This window comes from Marmota marmota, unplaced genomic scaffold (assembly GCF_001458135.2).
Source record: "Marmota marmota marmota unplaced genomic scaffold, marMar, whole genome shotgun sequence".
NCBI classification, from domain to species: domain Eukaryota; kingdom Metazoa; phylum Chordata; class Mammalia; order Rodentia; family Sciuridae; genus Marmota; species Marmota marmota.
The window spans coordinates 7,293,122-7,307,591 of NW_026000077.1; the positions used below are offsets into that span (position 1 = coordinate 7,293,122).

At 40.1% G+C, this 14,470-nt stretch overlaps 1 protein-coding gene across 12 annotated transcripts in view; it reads left to right on the forward strand.

Annotated features, from left to right (window-relative positions):
* The window catches only part of Hao2 (hydroxyacid oxidase 2), a 55,661-nt gene extending 42,168 nt beyond the window's left edge, over nucleotides 1–13,493 (forward strand). For 11 of the 12 annotated variants that reach the window (XM_015502247.2, XM_015502250.2, XM_015502242.2 and 8 more), the window contains 3 exons: nucleotides 6,793–6,999; nucleotides 9,864–10,028; nucleotides 12,293–13,493. In XM_015502247.2, coding sequence (XP_015357733.1) covers nucleotides 6,793–6,999; nucleotides 9,864–10,028; nucleotides 12,293–13,104 — 1,184 coding nt within the window. In that variant the 3' untranslated portion in view covers nucleotides 13,105–13,493. Of the gene's footprint in view, nucleotides 1–6,343; nucleotides 6,655–6,792; nucleotides 7,000–9,863; nucleotides 10,029–12,292 lie in introns of those variants that run through there. The other variant, XM_015502251.2, reaches the window with a different exon arrangement.
* Nucleotides 13,494–14,470: the final 977 nt, after the last annotated feature.

A 14,470-nucleotide genomic window follows, 5' to 3' on the forward strand; every position in this document is an offset into this window, starting at 1 on the left:
AGAATTAAATACAGCTTTGGCCACCAAGTTTCAAGTCCTGTTAAAACCCTGGTGAACATTTCTACTTAAAGCTCCTAGCAGTTGACCTGTCCTCAGACAGGCACTGATAGAGGGAGGTTGGGGCCTAGCTCCTGAGTAGATACAGCTACAGCCACAGTAGTGCTATGGAAATCACACTAGCAAAAGACCAACCATCACTCACAGGATTGGAGAACTCAGGTTTATTCACACACATGGATGAACTAGTGCTCTAAATTTTGGGGCCCCTGAACTGGAATTAAGGAGATCTTAAAGGAAATTTGACATCATTCCTTAACCATTACAATATTGATGGGTTAGAATTCTTTTTTTTAATTTTTTTTATTGGTTGTTCAAAACATTACAAAGCTCTTGACATATCATATTTCATACATTATATTCAAGTGGGTTATGAACTCCCATTTTTACCCCAAATACAGATTGCAGAATCACATCGGTTACACATCCACATTTTTACATAATGCCATATCAGTAACTGTAGAATTCTTGACCTTAATGACCAAGGACCATTTTTTTCTAGGCAATAATTTTTTAATTTATTTTTTATTAGTTCTAATCAGTTATACATGACAGAAGAAAGCTTTTCAACTCATTATACACAAATGGAGCACAACTTTTCATTTCTCTGGTTGTGCATGATGTAGAGTCGCACCCACATATACAATCATACATGTGCCTAGGGTAAAAATGTTCATCTCATTCCACCATCTTTCCTACCTCCATGTCCCCTTTGCCCATTCTCCCCATTCTCCACATCCACACCCATTATGGATCAGCATCCACTTATCAGAGAGAACATTCAGTCTTTGGTTTTTTAGAATTGGCTTATTTCACTTAGCATGATATTCTCCAACTCCATCCATTTACCTGCAAATGCCATAATTTTATTCTCTTTTAATGCTGAGGAATATTCTATTGTGTATATATACCACAGTTTCTTTATTCATTCATCTATGGAAGGGTACCTAGGTTGGTTCCACAGTTTAGCTATTATGGATTGTGCAGCTATAAACATTGTAGTGGCTGTGTCGCTGTAGAATGCTGTTTTTAAGTTCCTTGGGTATAGACAAAGGAATAAGATAGCTCAGTCAAATTGTGGTTCCATTCCAAGTTTTTTAAGGAATCCCCATACTGCTTTCCAGATTGGTTGCAACAATTTGCAGTCCCACCAGCAATGTATAAATGTGCCTTTCCCCCCACATCCTGACCAACACTTATTGTTGTTTGTATTCTTGATAACTGCTATTCTGACTGGCATGAGATGAAATCTTACAGTAATTTTGATTTGCATTTCTCTAATTACTAGAGATGCTAAACATTTTTTCATATATTTGTTGTTCAAATGTATATCTTTTTCTGAGAAAAGATGTACAACAGATATGTCTGTTCAGTTTCTTTGTCCATTTATTGATTGGGTTGTTTGGTTTTTTGGTGTTAAGTTTTTTTAGTTCTTTATGTATCCTAGAAATTAGTGCTCTATCTGATGTGCGTATGGCAAAAATTTGCTCCCAAAATGTAGGCTCTCTCTTCACCTCATTGATTGTTTCTTTTGCTGAGAAGAAGCTTTTTAGTTTGAATCCAACCCATTAATTGAATCTTGATTTTATTTTTTGCACTTTAGGAGTCTTGTTAAGGAAGTTGGTGTTTAATCAGACATGATGAAGATTTGGTCCTACTTTTTCCTCTATTAGGCAAAGGATCTCTGGACTAATTCCTAGGTCCTTGATCCACTTTGAATTGAGTTTTGTACATGGTGAGAGATAGGGGTTTAGATTCATTTTGCTGCATATGGATTTCAAGTTTTCCCAGCACCATTTATTGGAGATGCTATCTTTTCTCCAATGTATATTTTGGTGCCTTTGTCTAGTATGAGATAACTATATTTATGTGGGTTTGTCTCTGTGTCTTCTATTCTCTACCATTGGTCTACAAGTCTATTTTGGTGCCAATACCATGCCGTTTTTGTTACTGTAGCTTTGTAGTATATTTTAAGTTCTGGTATTTTGATGCCTCTACTTCACTGTTCTTGCTAAGGATTTCTTTGGCTATTCTAGGTCTCTCATTTTTCCAAATGAATCTCATGATTGCTTTTTCTATTTCTATAAGAAATGACATTGTATTCAATAGCATTGAATCTGAGCTTTGGGAGTATGGTCATTTTGACAATATTAATTCTGCCTATTCAAGAGTTTGTGAGATCTTTCCATCTTCTAAGCTCTTCTTCTATTTGTTTTTTTAGTGTTCTGTAGTTATCGTGGTAGAAGTCTTTCACCTAATTTGTTAAATTGATTCCCAAGTATTGTTTTTAAGGGTATTGTGAATGGGATAGTTTTCCTAATTTCTTTTTCAGAGGATTCATCACTGATGCATAGAAATAAATTTGATTTATGGGTATTTATTTTATATCCTGCTACTTTGCTGAATTCATTTGTTGATTCTAGAAGTTTTCTGGTGGAGTTTTTTTTTATTTTTTTAATCCTCTAAGTATAGAATCATGTTATCAGCAGATAATGATACTTTGAGTTCTTCTTTTCCAGTCCGTATCCCCTGTCTGTATCCCTTTAATTTCTTTTGTCTGTCTAATTGCTCTGGCTAGAATTTCAAGGACTGTTGAATATAAATGGTGAAAGAGGGCATTTCTGTCTTATTCCAGTTTTTAAAGGAAATGCTCTCAATTTTTCTCCACTTAGAATGATGTTGGCCTTGGGTTTAGCACAGATAGATTAAATAATATGCTATTGAATGATTCATGGGTTACAGAAGACATCAGAGAGGAGATAAAAAAAATTCTTAGGGGTAAATGAGAACTCTGATACAGCTCATCAAAATCTCTGGAACACTGTGAAGGCAGTGCTAAGAGGAAGATTCATTGCATTGAGTTCATAGAAAGTCAACAAATAAATGACCTGACACTACATCTCAAAGCCCTAGAAAAAGAAGAAGAAACCAACACCAAAAGTAGTAAAAGACAGGAAATAATTAAAATCTGGGTAGAAATCAATGAAATTGAAACAAAAGAAACAATTCAAAAAACTGACAAAAGAAAAAGCTGGTTCTTTGAAAAAAATAAATAAAATTGATAAACCCTTAGTCACCCTTATGAAAAGAAGGAGAAAGAACTCAAATTACTAAAATTCATGATGAAAAAGGAAATATCGTGACAGACACTATTGAAATACAGAAGACAATTTGAAACTATTTTGAAAATCTATACTCCAGTAAAATAGAAAACCTCAAAGACACTGACAAATTTCTAGAGGCATATTATCCACCCAAACTGAGTCAGAAGGACATACAAAATTTAAGCAAATCGATTTCAAGCAAAGAAATAGAAGATGCCATCAATAGCCTACCAACCAAGAAAAGCCCGGGACCAGACAGAGTCACAGCTGAGTTCTATAAGACCTACAAAGAAGAATTAATACCAATCCTCCTCAAATTATTCCATGAAAGAGAAAAGGAGGGATCCTTTCTACACTCATTCTATGAAGCTGGTATCATCCTGATACCAAAACCAGGCAGAGACACAACAAGGAAAGAAAATTTCAGACCAATATCCCTGATGAACATAGATGCAAAAATTCTCAATAACATTCTGGAAAATTGCATATAAAATCATATTTACAAAAATAGTGCACCGTGATCAAGTGGGGCTCCTTCCAGGGATGCAAGGTCGGGTCAACATATGGAAATCAATAAATGTAATACATCAATAGACTTAAAAATAAGAAAACTGGTTTGGCAGTTCCTTTAAAAAGTTAAAGATAAATTTACTATATGACCCTGTGATTTTATGCCTAGGTATCTACCCAAGAGAAATAAAGACATATCATTACAACAACACATCTATGTAAATATTCATAGCAACTTTCTCCAGAACAGTTCAAAATGTAGAAACACTCAACATTGTCATCAACTAAAAAATAAGAAAACAAATGTGGTGTACCCATATAATTGATACTGTTCAGCACATAAAGGGAATGAAATACTAATACAGGCTACAACATAGGTGAATCCCCAAAACACTTTATGCTAAATAAAAAAGCCAGGTATAAAAGACTGCATATTATATGAGTTCATTCATCTGATGTCCAGAAAAAAACAAATCTTTAGAGTCAGTTAGGGGTTGGCTAGAGCTGGGGGGGTGGGGAGGTAAAAATAAGGAGGAATATCTGGGGGGTATAAGAGATCTTTTAGAGGATAAGAGAATTGTCCCCTAACAAGATTATGAGGATGGTTACACAAGTCCACGTTTTACCAAAAATAATAGATTGTATACTTAAAACAGGTGTTATGGCATGTAAATGATACTTTTTTTTTAAAAAAAAAGATGTTTAAAAGTAAAAGAAAGGAAAATTATGCCATGGGTAACTAAGAAGAGCTAATAAAAAAATTAATAAAAGAAAGGTCATACTGTGATCCTTTTGGCCTTGCCTTTCACAATTTCATTAGGGTTCATATTTATTGATTCCTTTCAGAGTCTAAATGCTCTTTTGGTTGAAGGCAATTCATTTCATCCAGAGAGATTCTAGATGAAATCAACCAGCCTCCAACACTCCCAAGAGCTGAAGGTGATAGGAGATCTCTAAGGAACACTTCAGTGTCCACTACAACATACAAAGGCATAAAATGCAACTGCATGGCTCAGAGAGTCCCTGACTCCGGTCTCAGCAAGAACAGAGGCCTTTAGCTAGTGCTGAAAACTTCAGAAAACAAGTTGCTACACAATGAATAGGGTCAACTCTCCTAAGAAAGTGTATTTGAAATATTGTCAGTGAGGTCCCAGGTGGGAAGAGGAGAACATTTGTGATACAGAGGGATTGTCTATTTAAATATCTATCCAGGAATACTGACATTTTAGGGGGTTTAAGTGATGGGTCAAGTTCACTCACTTATGGACCATTACTCCCAACAATTGCAAAAAACATTCATTTAAGGTCCATATGTCATGTTCACAATATAAAACATGTATATATAAGGCCATAGGCAAGTCTCAATAAATATTGCAGAATCATACAAAGAATATACTCTGGCTACAAAGTTATTAAACTAAAAATCAATGATAATAAGCCTTATAGAAAAAAAGCCTCACTTTTAGCAAATGGGTGACATATTTCTGAATGACACTTGGGTAAAGAAAAGAAATATGAAGGAAATTGGAAGATATCTGTATCTAAATGACGATTAAAACCCCAATACTTCAAAATTTTGGATGCAGTTAACACAGGGTGAGTTTAATTAAATTGTTACAGAGAAAAATGAAATGTTTACAGTTGAAGAGACAAAATGGCTAAAATCAGTTAATATCATTTATCTTAGCTTTTACCATAAGAACTTTGAAAAAGAATAATAAATTAAGCCCAAATTGAATAAATAAAAGCAAATAATAAAAATAAAAGAAATCAATAAAATGTAACAACTGACAAACAATAGAAAAAAAATCAAGTCAATTCTGCCCTCTCTCACAAAACTTAATTTCAGATGGATTTTCTATTTAAATATCTATCCAGGAACACTGACATCTTAGAAGAAGAAAATACCAAACTGTGGAAATAAAACGAATTCTAAGGAGATAAAATTCTAAAAGTAGATGCCTTTAGGGTATCTACAGGAGTAGACTGGAGGAAGGAGTCACTTTTGGAAAGAGTCAAGAAGAACTTTCTGGGGTAACAGAAATGTTTCATATATTTTTTTGGGGGTGGTACTTACAAGTGTCTAAGGTTAACCAAAAAAAAAAAAACAACTAAAATCTGGGCATTTTAATGTCTATGAGTTATAACTAAATGTTTAAAAATGGAGGAAACACAGTATCAGAGTACCTTCTGGCAGTGACGTTTGGGCACCTCTGGGGCATAGGCTTTAAAAGCATTCATAGCATCTTCAGTTCAGGAATTTTCTGCAAGTGGTTTTATAGCCAAAATGTGGAGTGAGTGCAAACATCCACGTTGAGATCCACAGCGTCACACAACTACAAAACCCCACTCTTGGGATGTGAGCCATAAATTTTAAATGGCTGCATGGCTTCCTTTTAAAGATGCTCTCCCCCTAGGAAATCACAGCTCTTTTGGGAGAAGGAAATTGAAGTTTTGAATATATTTGGTGGGAAAGGAAGTCACCTGACCTATGACTTGCTGATTGAAGCTACCACCATTAAAATTTTCTAAAGTTTGCAAGACAGCAGCAACATCTCAAACTATGTGAGAGAGGAGACTACGGGCTGATGTGGATTTTCCTTCCAGATGTATTTATTGAACAAGACCAAATCATATATTTTACTTTGAAATTTCTCCTTTTCTAATTTAAGTTCATAGATTGGGAATAACAGACAGTTTGTATGAACAAGTATCTGACTAAGACTAAAATACAGACTCTTAATCACACTGTGGCCTTGAAGCTATTTTCTTTTCCTGATCTTGGAAGGAATAAGGGATGTAACACCAAGGCCATGCCTTGGGGGAGGAGGCATCAGAGAGGAGAGCAAGCAATGAAAGTGAAGCAAGAGTTCAGGTGATTGGCTGATCTGGAAAGCACAACATAAAAAGCTCCAGTCCTGCCCTTGGAGAAGGAGGAGACCAGGACCAAGGCTCTTTCATCGGTCTTTTAACAATCTAATATGTTAGAACTGTTCATGTTCTTTCTGCTACTCCTAGTGGTAGTGGTGGAGATGGGGGGGATATGGGAGCTTTCAACAATAGAGTGGAGTAAATATATTGTGTTTCTGTACCCCTGTACTCATGGGACTTCTCTTTTTAGCCTCTTCAGGGTCACCCTGTTGTACACCTGTCCCCTACTGTGTACTGCTTCCTGCATTGGCCATGACTGGGTGGAGCTGCCTGGTGACAGGAGCCGGAGGATTTCTGGGCCAGAGGATCATCAGCTTGTTGGTGCAGGAGAAGGAGCTGCAGGAGGTCAGGGCCCTGGACAAGACCTTCAGACCAGAAATCAAGGAGAAATTGTCTAGTAAGTATGCTGGATGCTTGAAAGTCTGTCTCCGTTATGAATCCTGAGTATATGTGTGTGTGTGTGTGTGTGTGTGTGTGTGTGTTGGGGGAGTGTGTGTTGAAGGCCTATTGTCCAGCAAATGAAGGAAATAGGGAGCCATAAGTCTCCACCTATGTCTGAATATCCAGAGTAGTCACAGGTGCTATTGCATAAGGACGCTGTGAAACTCTCTGGAGACTGGATTCTGACAAGAACCAGAAATAGATAAATGGCCATAAGCAGCCAATGGGCTTCTAGGACACATCAGTTCTCTCTGCCTACAGCTCTTTAATGTGCTGAAGGTTTGGGACTTCAGAATTGGCGTGCAGCATCTGAAAAGGGCCATTCTGAGGGAGACCTTAAAATAGGGTACTGCCCCCTTGATTAACTGGTGTTTTTGTGTTTTGCTTTCATTTGTTTTGCTTTTTAAGAGAATGCCTCAGTATCTTCTGTGAGGTGAATGAAAAGGAAGGGAAGGTAAAGCTGACTAAGGATGCATGTGTGTGCAGGAAAGAGAGACAGATAACAGAGAAAGATAACAGAGACAGAGAGAACAGTAGTGGGTAGCAGTAGCCAGAGTAAACATTACAGGCAAGACAAAACCAGACCTGCCTCATCTGAATTCCTCTTACTCACCAATCCTCTCTGCTCTTCATTCTCTCAAAAAGGTGACTGCATATTTGATATAGCAACATATTATTCTTTGCCAAAAGTGTTACCCCAGTGCATTTCCAACCTGCTTAAACCCAGATCCTCAAAACAATCCTGTGGGGAGGTAGGAAAGAGGATTCACCCTTTCAGTTAGTGAGGATATTAAAGTCCTAATAGGGTGGGAGATTGATCTGAGGTTACTTCATTATTGGAAATCAGAACTTTGTCTAAAGTCTTATTCCTGAACTTTGTCTAAAGTCCATCACCTGGCCCTGGACTGACTCCTGGCACAGTAAGTCCTGAGTCTTTCATTGGCCCCTGTGTATTCCAAAGAGTTGCCTTCCTACACATACAATTTGGAGGCACTGGGTGTCTACCCACAGGCACAGGTTCTCAAATGAACCAGTCCTGCACACAGAGGACCCAGGACAACACTCTGGAACCACAATGATCACTGTAGTATTTTCTGCTCCTCTGACTGCCTCCAAAGTTCCATCTTTCTCTCCTACCTGCTTCAGTGTGTTCTCAAACAAATACTGACACGTGACCAATACTTACTATAAGCCTGATGCTTCAACAATAATTGCAATCTAATGTATCACAGCAGGAGAGGGCAATGTTCAGCCTAGAGGAATAGCTTCCTAATGGTAACAGGTCAGGGGTACCAGTGGAGAATCCTTACAGTTTTTTTTCTCTGCCAGGTACAGTGTTGGCAGTATTAACTAATCATCTCTTCATGAGATCACCAGAAGTTAGATAATGGTGTTATCCTTATTTTACAGATGAGGAAAGAAAGGCTAATTAACTTGCCCAAGACCCCACAGCTAGAATAAGACATTGAGGGGTTTGATCTCAGGAGGTCTGGTTGCAACATCTGAGCTCTTATAGATGGATTAGTCCAATCATTTCCCTCTGGGCCTCCCTCCAATCTGATTCAACCAGAAAAGCAAATACTTATTCCATATAAATAAAACACGGGCCAAGTCCTCAGTGTCTTGGACAAGGCAGGAGCTATGGCGCCAACTTAAAGCACCCAAAATGTCCTTTCCTGGATCTTAGGTGCCTCAGTGCTGGCAGATAAAGGTCAATTCTCCTCAGAGCTCTGGGCTTCACCACCTTATCCCATCACTTTCTCTGAGACAGTTCCTCTGAAGGCAGCAGCAAAGGAGATTCAGAGGAAGGAGCAATGCCACTCTCAGGACAAACCTACCTCCTTGCCATTCCCTGTCCTGACCTCCTTCACTGTAGTGCCTTCCTGGAAGACACAAAGGTCTGCAGAGGATTAAAAAGGATAAGCAATTCTTGCAATCAGAACTCCTATCTGATGGGATAACTAAGAAATAAAAATGTAAGCAAACTGCAAATTTATGTATAAGAAATCAAGTGAAGGGTATTGAAGCAGATCACCTGCAGCAAAGTTTTGACAGCCTGACTGGCAGTATCATTCCTGAGGATCTCAGAGAAGCCTGAAGACATTGGTCTTGTATCCATTGCTCCTAGCTAGGTGGCTGTAGTGGAAGTGCCTTGGAGACTGATGCATTTTCAGGACTGATGTTTGCTTTTAATAATATCTCATATTCAATTAGAGATGTTCCATTAGATCTGTCATTGAAGCCCATCCTAACTTCCCTGTTAATGGCTCCAGTCTCCTAGTCACACAAGCATGAAACACTAAGGCTGATGTGATCTCTTCTTTTCTGCTCAGCCCAGACCCAGTGACAAACAGGACCTGTCAGGGGGAGGCCTGATACACCTTGCGGGTCTCCCTCCTCTGCTCCCACTGTTGGGACTTAGATCCTCCTCATCAGGTCTGGAGCAGAGACATACCTGTTAACCTGTTGCTTACCCTGCTCTCTCTATCTCTTAAACCCCAGAGCTGTGCCTTTGACACGCTGAGGACAAGGTTGGTTTGTATGCTGCCTACCCTCTGCCTCTGCTTCACCTTCAATCATTAGCTCTATGCTCCGATTTTGATTTCTGGATTGGAATAGAATTAAATAGTCCTTTTTTCTTTCTGAGTAAATCTGCTATCCATTTTGATTTCCTTCCTTGCTTTTTCCTTGGAAGGTGTCTCCCACCAACACTCTCCCTGTCATCTATGAGGGTACTGGAAGACACAGGTAACTGCTTTATCAGGAAACTTTCAAGCTCATTCAGAAAGCTTTCTAATCACCTACTTTGTGTTCCTACAGAGTTGCAGACAAAGACCAAGGTGACATTGGTGGAAGGAGACATTCTGGATGCCCAGTGCCTGAGGAGAGCCTGCCAGGGCATCTTGGTTGTCATCCACACAGCTGCTCTTATTGATATCTGGAATATCCATTCCAGACAGGCTATCATAGACGTCAATCTGAAAGGTAGAGTGACCTGGGTTGGTATGTGGCAGGTGAAAGATGAGGGTGGCAGTAAAGAATGAGGAGGGGTAGAGAAGCCCCCACCACCAAACTCCAACTGTGCTCTGGCCTAGGTGTCTTTGCTCATCAATCTCAGTTGACAGAGCCCAGGGCTATTATTTTTTCAGGATTTTACATGAGGAATCCAGGGCTGAGAAAGGACAAGGAACTTGGCCAAGGCCCCACAGGTAGACCCTAGAGAGAAGAAATTTAAATTCACACCTGTGCGGCTTCATCCAACTTGAACCTTGTCCTCCTGCTCCTTCATTCCAAAGTCACCTTGACTCTCATTTCAAGCTCTTGAGGTCCATTCACCCCCTGCCTCTCTGGGCCAGAAGAGACCTTGCAGGTGCCTCTTCCTTCATGCTATTAGATTTTGTGTGAGGGACAATGAGAACATCCAAAAATTCCCACCTCAGGGAAGAATTCCTCTCCAGAGAACTAGCATAGCTGGCCCACAGAGGACAGAATGGTCAAGCATTTGCCATCCTATGATATTTCGTTACCAATAATTGGATCCCATTTCCATAATCCTAACTCTTCTGCTCCCACTGGGTCTATACTTAATGTTGTAGCTCCTACACAAGTGCCCAAAGTAACTCCTCCTCAGACCCTCATCACTAAATGCTAGGTGGTTCTTCCTGAATTGCATTTCCAATCTACTCCAAATTGAGATAGGTTAGTTCAAGGAAGTCATATAATATCTGAGCTCTGGAGGACAGTCTTCCCTGCACTAGTGTCCTCAAGCCCCTGGCCCATCTGTCCTCTATGCCTTGACCTCAATTCACTCAGTGACTCCTTTTTTCAAAGCAACCCAGTGGTGCTTTCTGATCTCCAGCACTATCTAAAATGAAGCCTTTCCCAGTTTCTACATAGCTGCACCACTAACCATCCACATTGCAGGATGGTACTGTGAGTAACTAGATATTCATTTTCGGTCCCTATCTCTAAGGCCTTTGTTTATTCTGACAACAGAATACAAAATGAAAACAGCAGGATTATATGCATCAGTTTACCAAAATACTGTCACAGCTTTAAAAAATACATCATAATTATTGACTTTTCCCTCTGCTAGTAAACCAAGTCAAAATTTTCTAGATACTACATTAACAATTTTCAAATAAATGAGGTTGCCTTTCCAGAAAATCAAATTTTTGTAAAAGTTTTAAACGGAAAAACATAAAAATAAATAAATGCACATATAGGTAAACAAATGAAAATGATCCTTTGCTCAGGACATCACTTCCTTCTTCAAGAGAACGCATTCTACCTCTCCTCCAGGACTTGCAGATCTACACTGCTACAGGGATTCCAGACAACTCTAATATTATAGGTCTTCCCAACAGAAAGCTCATGCTTCTCGTCAGTTCCAACCAGGCTCAATAGTAAAGTCCAGTGTGGGACTGAAGAAAGCTAAGTAAAGGGAATGATTACTACCCCTACTGCTCATAACTAGGCAAACAGAATCACAGAAAGAGCTGGGAGTGAGCCTTTGAGGGAACACACAGTTGGGAACAGAGGCTGGGTCTCCATCACCTCCCCACAACTTGATAACCATTTACTTACGGACTCAAACGATGCTCTTGTGACAAAGTTTTTATTGACTTTCAACAAATGGGAAACATGGCAGCACTCTAATTTCCATCTAACAGTGCATGTCTTCTATAAACCACTGTGCACGAGTTAATGTAATGTGAAATTCCAACTGTCCTTGAGAGTATGGATTCCTGAATTTTTAGATTTCAAAAGATTTATTTTTAATGAAATGATACACATGAAAATAATTCTTTAATGTCCAACAATAGAGTAGAAACCCTATGTCTTTTTCCAAAATCAAAGGACACACACATACACATACACACTCACACATACACAATCTATGAAACTCCAAAGCCTAGAAATCCTTTGTTATTAGAACCCAAATGTTAGCCTCCTATCCTTTGTGTATTCTTTTTATTTTTCCCTTTTGTGTGTGTGAGGTGTCATGGATTGAACCCAGGGCGTTGTACATGTGAGGCAGGCACTCTACCAACTGAGCTATGTCCCCAGCCTCCCTTTTTATATTCTTTCTATGGCTATAGCATGGCATTAGTCAGCACAGAAAAAAAATTGCACATAGATCTGTAGCAAACCCTCTTTTCTAGGAGGAGAATGAGATACATATAAATCTATGGTCATGGTGTTTTAGGGTTATTTCCTGATACTGACAACTTATTCCCCATATGCAGGTACCCAGCTCCTGTTGGATGCCTGCATCCAAGCTAGTGTGCCATTCTTCATCTACACCAGTTCAGTAGAAGTAGCAGGACCCAACTCCTACAAGGAGATCGTCCAGAATGGCCACGAGGAAGAGCATCATGAAACTATATGGACGGCTTCATACCCCTACAGCAAAAAGCTGGCTGAGAAGGCTGTGCTGGCAGCTAATGGGAGCACTCTGAAAAATGGGGACACTTTGTGGACTTGTTCCTTAAGGCCCATGTACATCTATGGGGAAGGAAGCCCTGTACTTTCTGGAATTGTGAATAGGGCCCTCAGGAACAATGGAGTCCTGGAAAATACAGGAAAGTTCTCTGTGGCTAACCCGGTCTACGTGGGCAACGTGGCCTGGGCACACATTCTGGCCTGCAGGGCTCTGAGGGACCCCAAGAAGGCCGTGAGCATCCGAGGACAGTTCTACTACATCTCAGATGACACACCCCACCAAAGCTATGATGAATTGAATTCCACCATGAGCAAAGCAGGTGGCCACTGTCTTGATTCCAGGCAGGGCCCTCCTCTCTTTCTGATGTACTGGCTTGCCTTCCTGCTAGAGATAGTGAGCTTCTTGCTGAGTCCCATTCACCAGTATCGACCCCCATTTACCCGCCACCTGCTGACATTGTCAAATAGTGTATTCACCTTCTCCTACAAGAAAGCTCAACAAGATCTGGGGTATAAGCCCTTATATAGCTGGGAAGAAGCCAAAGAGAAAACCATGGGGTGGGTCACTTCCCTGATAGAGGAGCACAGGGAAACCATGAAGACCAAGTCTAAGTGATGTGGAGATGGCAGGGATATGGACATGGGTGCTGTCAGGAGCTATCTGTCAGGTTCTTACTCCTGGTTTCTTCCAGAAACTGAGAAGCCCAAGTCCAATAGCCTCCCTTTCACACAATGGCCAACTTAGTCTCTTCCTCAGAAAACTTCCCAGTTACTGGTCCAACCAAAAGCTTTCTGCCTTAATTTCTGAGGAAATTAAGCTGCTTTGCTTAACCTGCTGTTATCAGTTTCTGTTGCCAGTTTGGGACTGTTTGGGACATCTTATAACCTAGAGTTTTGTCTATTGATTCCATTATCTTGCTCCTAAGCTAAAGTGTTTCTTTTCTTTGGAAAACTCCTGTTCCTTCACAAACTCAATGAAAAGACCAATAAATGTTTAAAAACTAATCTGCAGGAGGTGTCTCTCTGTTGATACACACTTTTTTTTTTTAACTTTCCCTTGCATTTCCAGTTATGGCTGCCTCTTGTTTAGAAAAGGAGAATAAACCATTGGCAGATTGGTTTTGGGGCCTGGAGGAGGACTTGAGATTAATTTAACCTACAATGTTTCAGGCATGTACTAGACGGCTGACATTCCAGCCTCAGCAGATTCACTAGAAGGCAGGGATCCCAGTTCCCGTGTCACAATTGAGGCAACTTTGCTCACAGTCACTGGTTCATGGCTAGGCCCGTTCATCAGGGAGACTCCCTTGAAAGCTCCCATCTTGCCTCTGAATCCTGCAATTTGCACCGTGTTTGTCAGTGGGACAGCAGAGCTATGGAGCACAGGCTTACTTCCCTCTGGTAGAGTCACGGGTCCCTTGATTTACCTCCTTCCTTCCCAGCCCAGTGCAGGAGGATTTCTAGAACCAAGAGAATCCTTGAGGGGTACCTGGGAGGTCTTTATGCCTTCATAAATGGCCCTGGGCAAAAAAGATGAGACTGGAGGCTTCTAGCCTCCACCTCCAATGTCAGAGTCCCTGAACTTTCTAGAACACACCTGAACATGTGTGTGTTGGCCCTTCTGGATCTTCATAACCCTTTTTCAAACTTTCAACCCACATAATAAAGAAAAACCATGAATTCCTGGGAAATTAAAGAGAGTAGGTCCAAATCCCCTCTCAAAATTTACCTCTATATAGCCTATACACCCCGCAAAGTGGAATCACACTCTCTCTCAGTTCCAGATTTAACCGCATTTCCCTCCTTCTTCCTTCTCCCCTCTGCCTTTGGTCCCATCTTATATTACTTTATCCCTGTATATTCTTAGCCTCTTTCTGTTCCCTCCATCTCTCCCTCTTGCCCTCCTCAATTTCCCTAAGGACAGGGGCCCAACTGAGACAAGTGCAGGGACTTAAATTACATAGGCATGAACCAGAGAACCA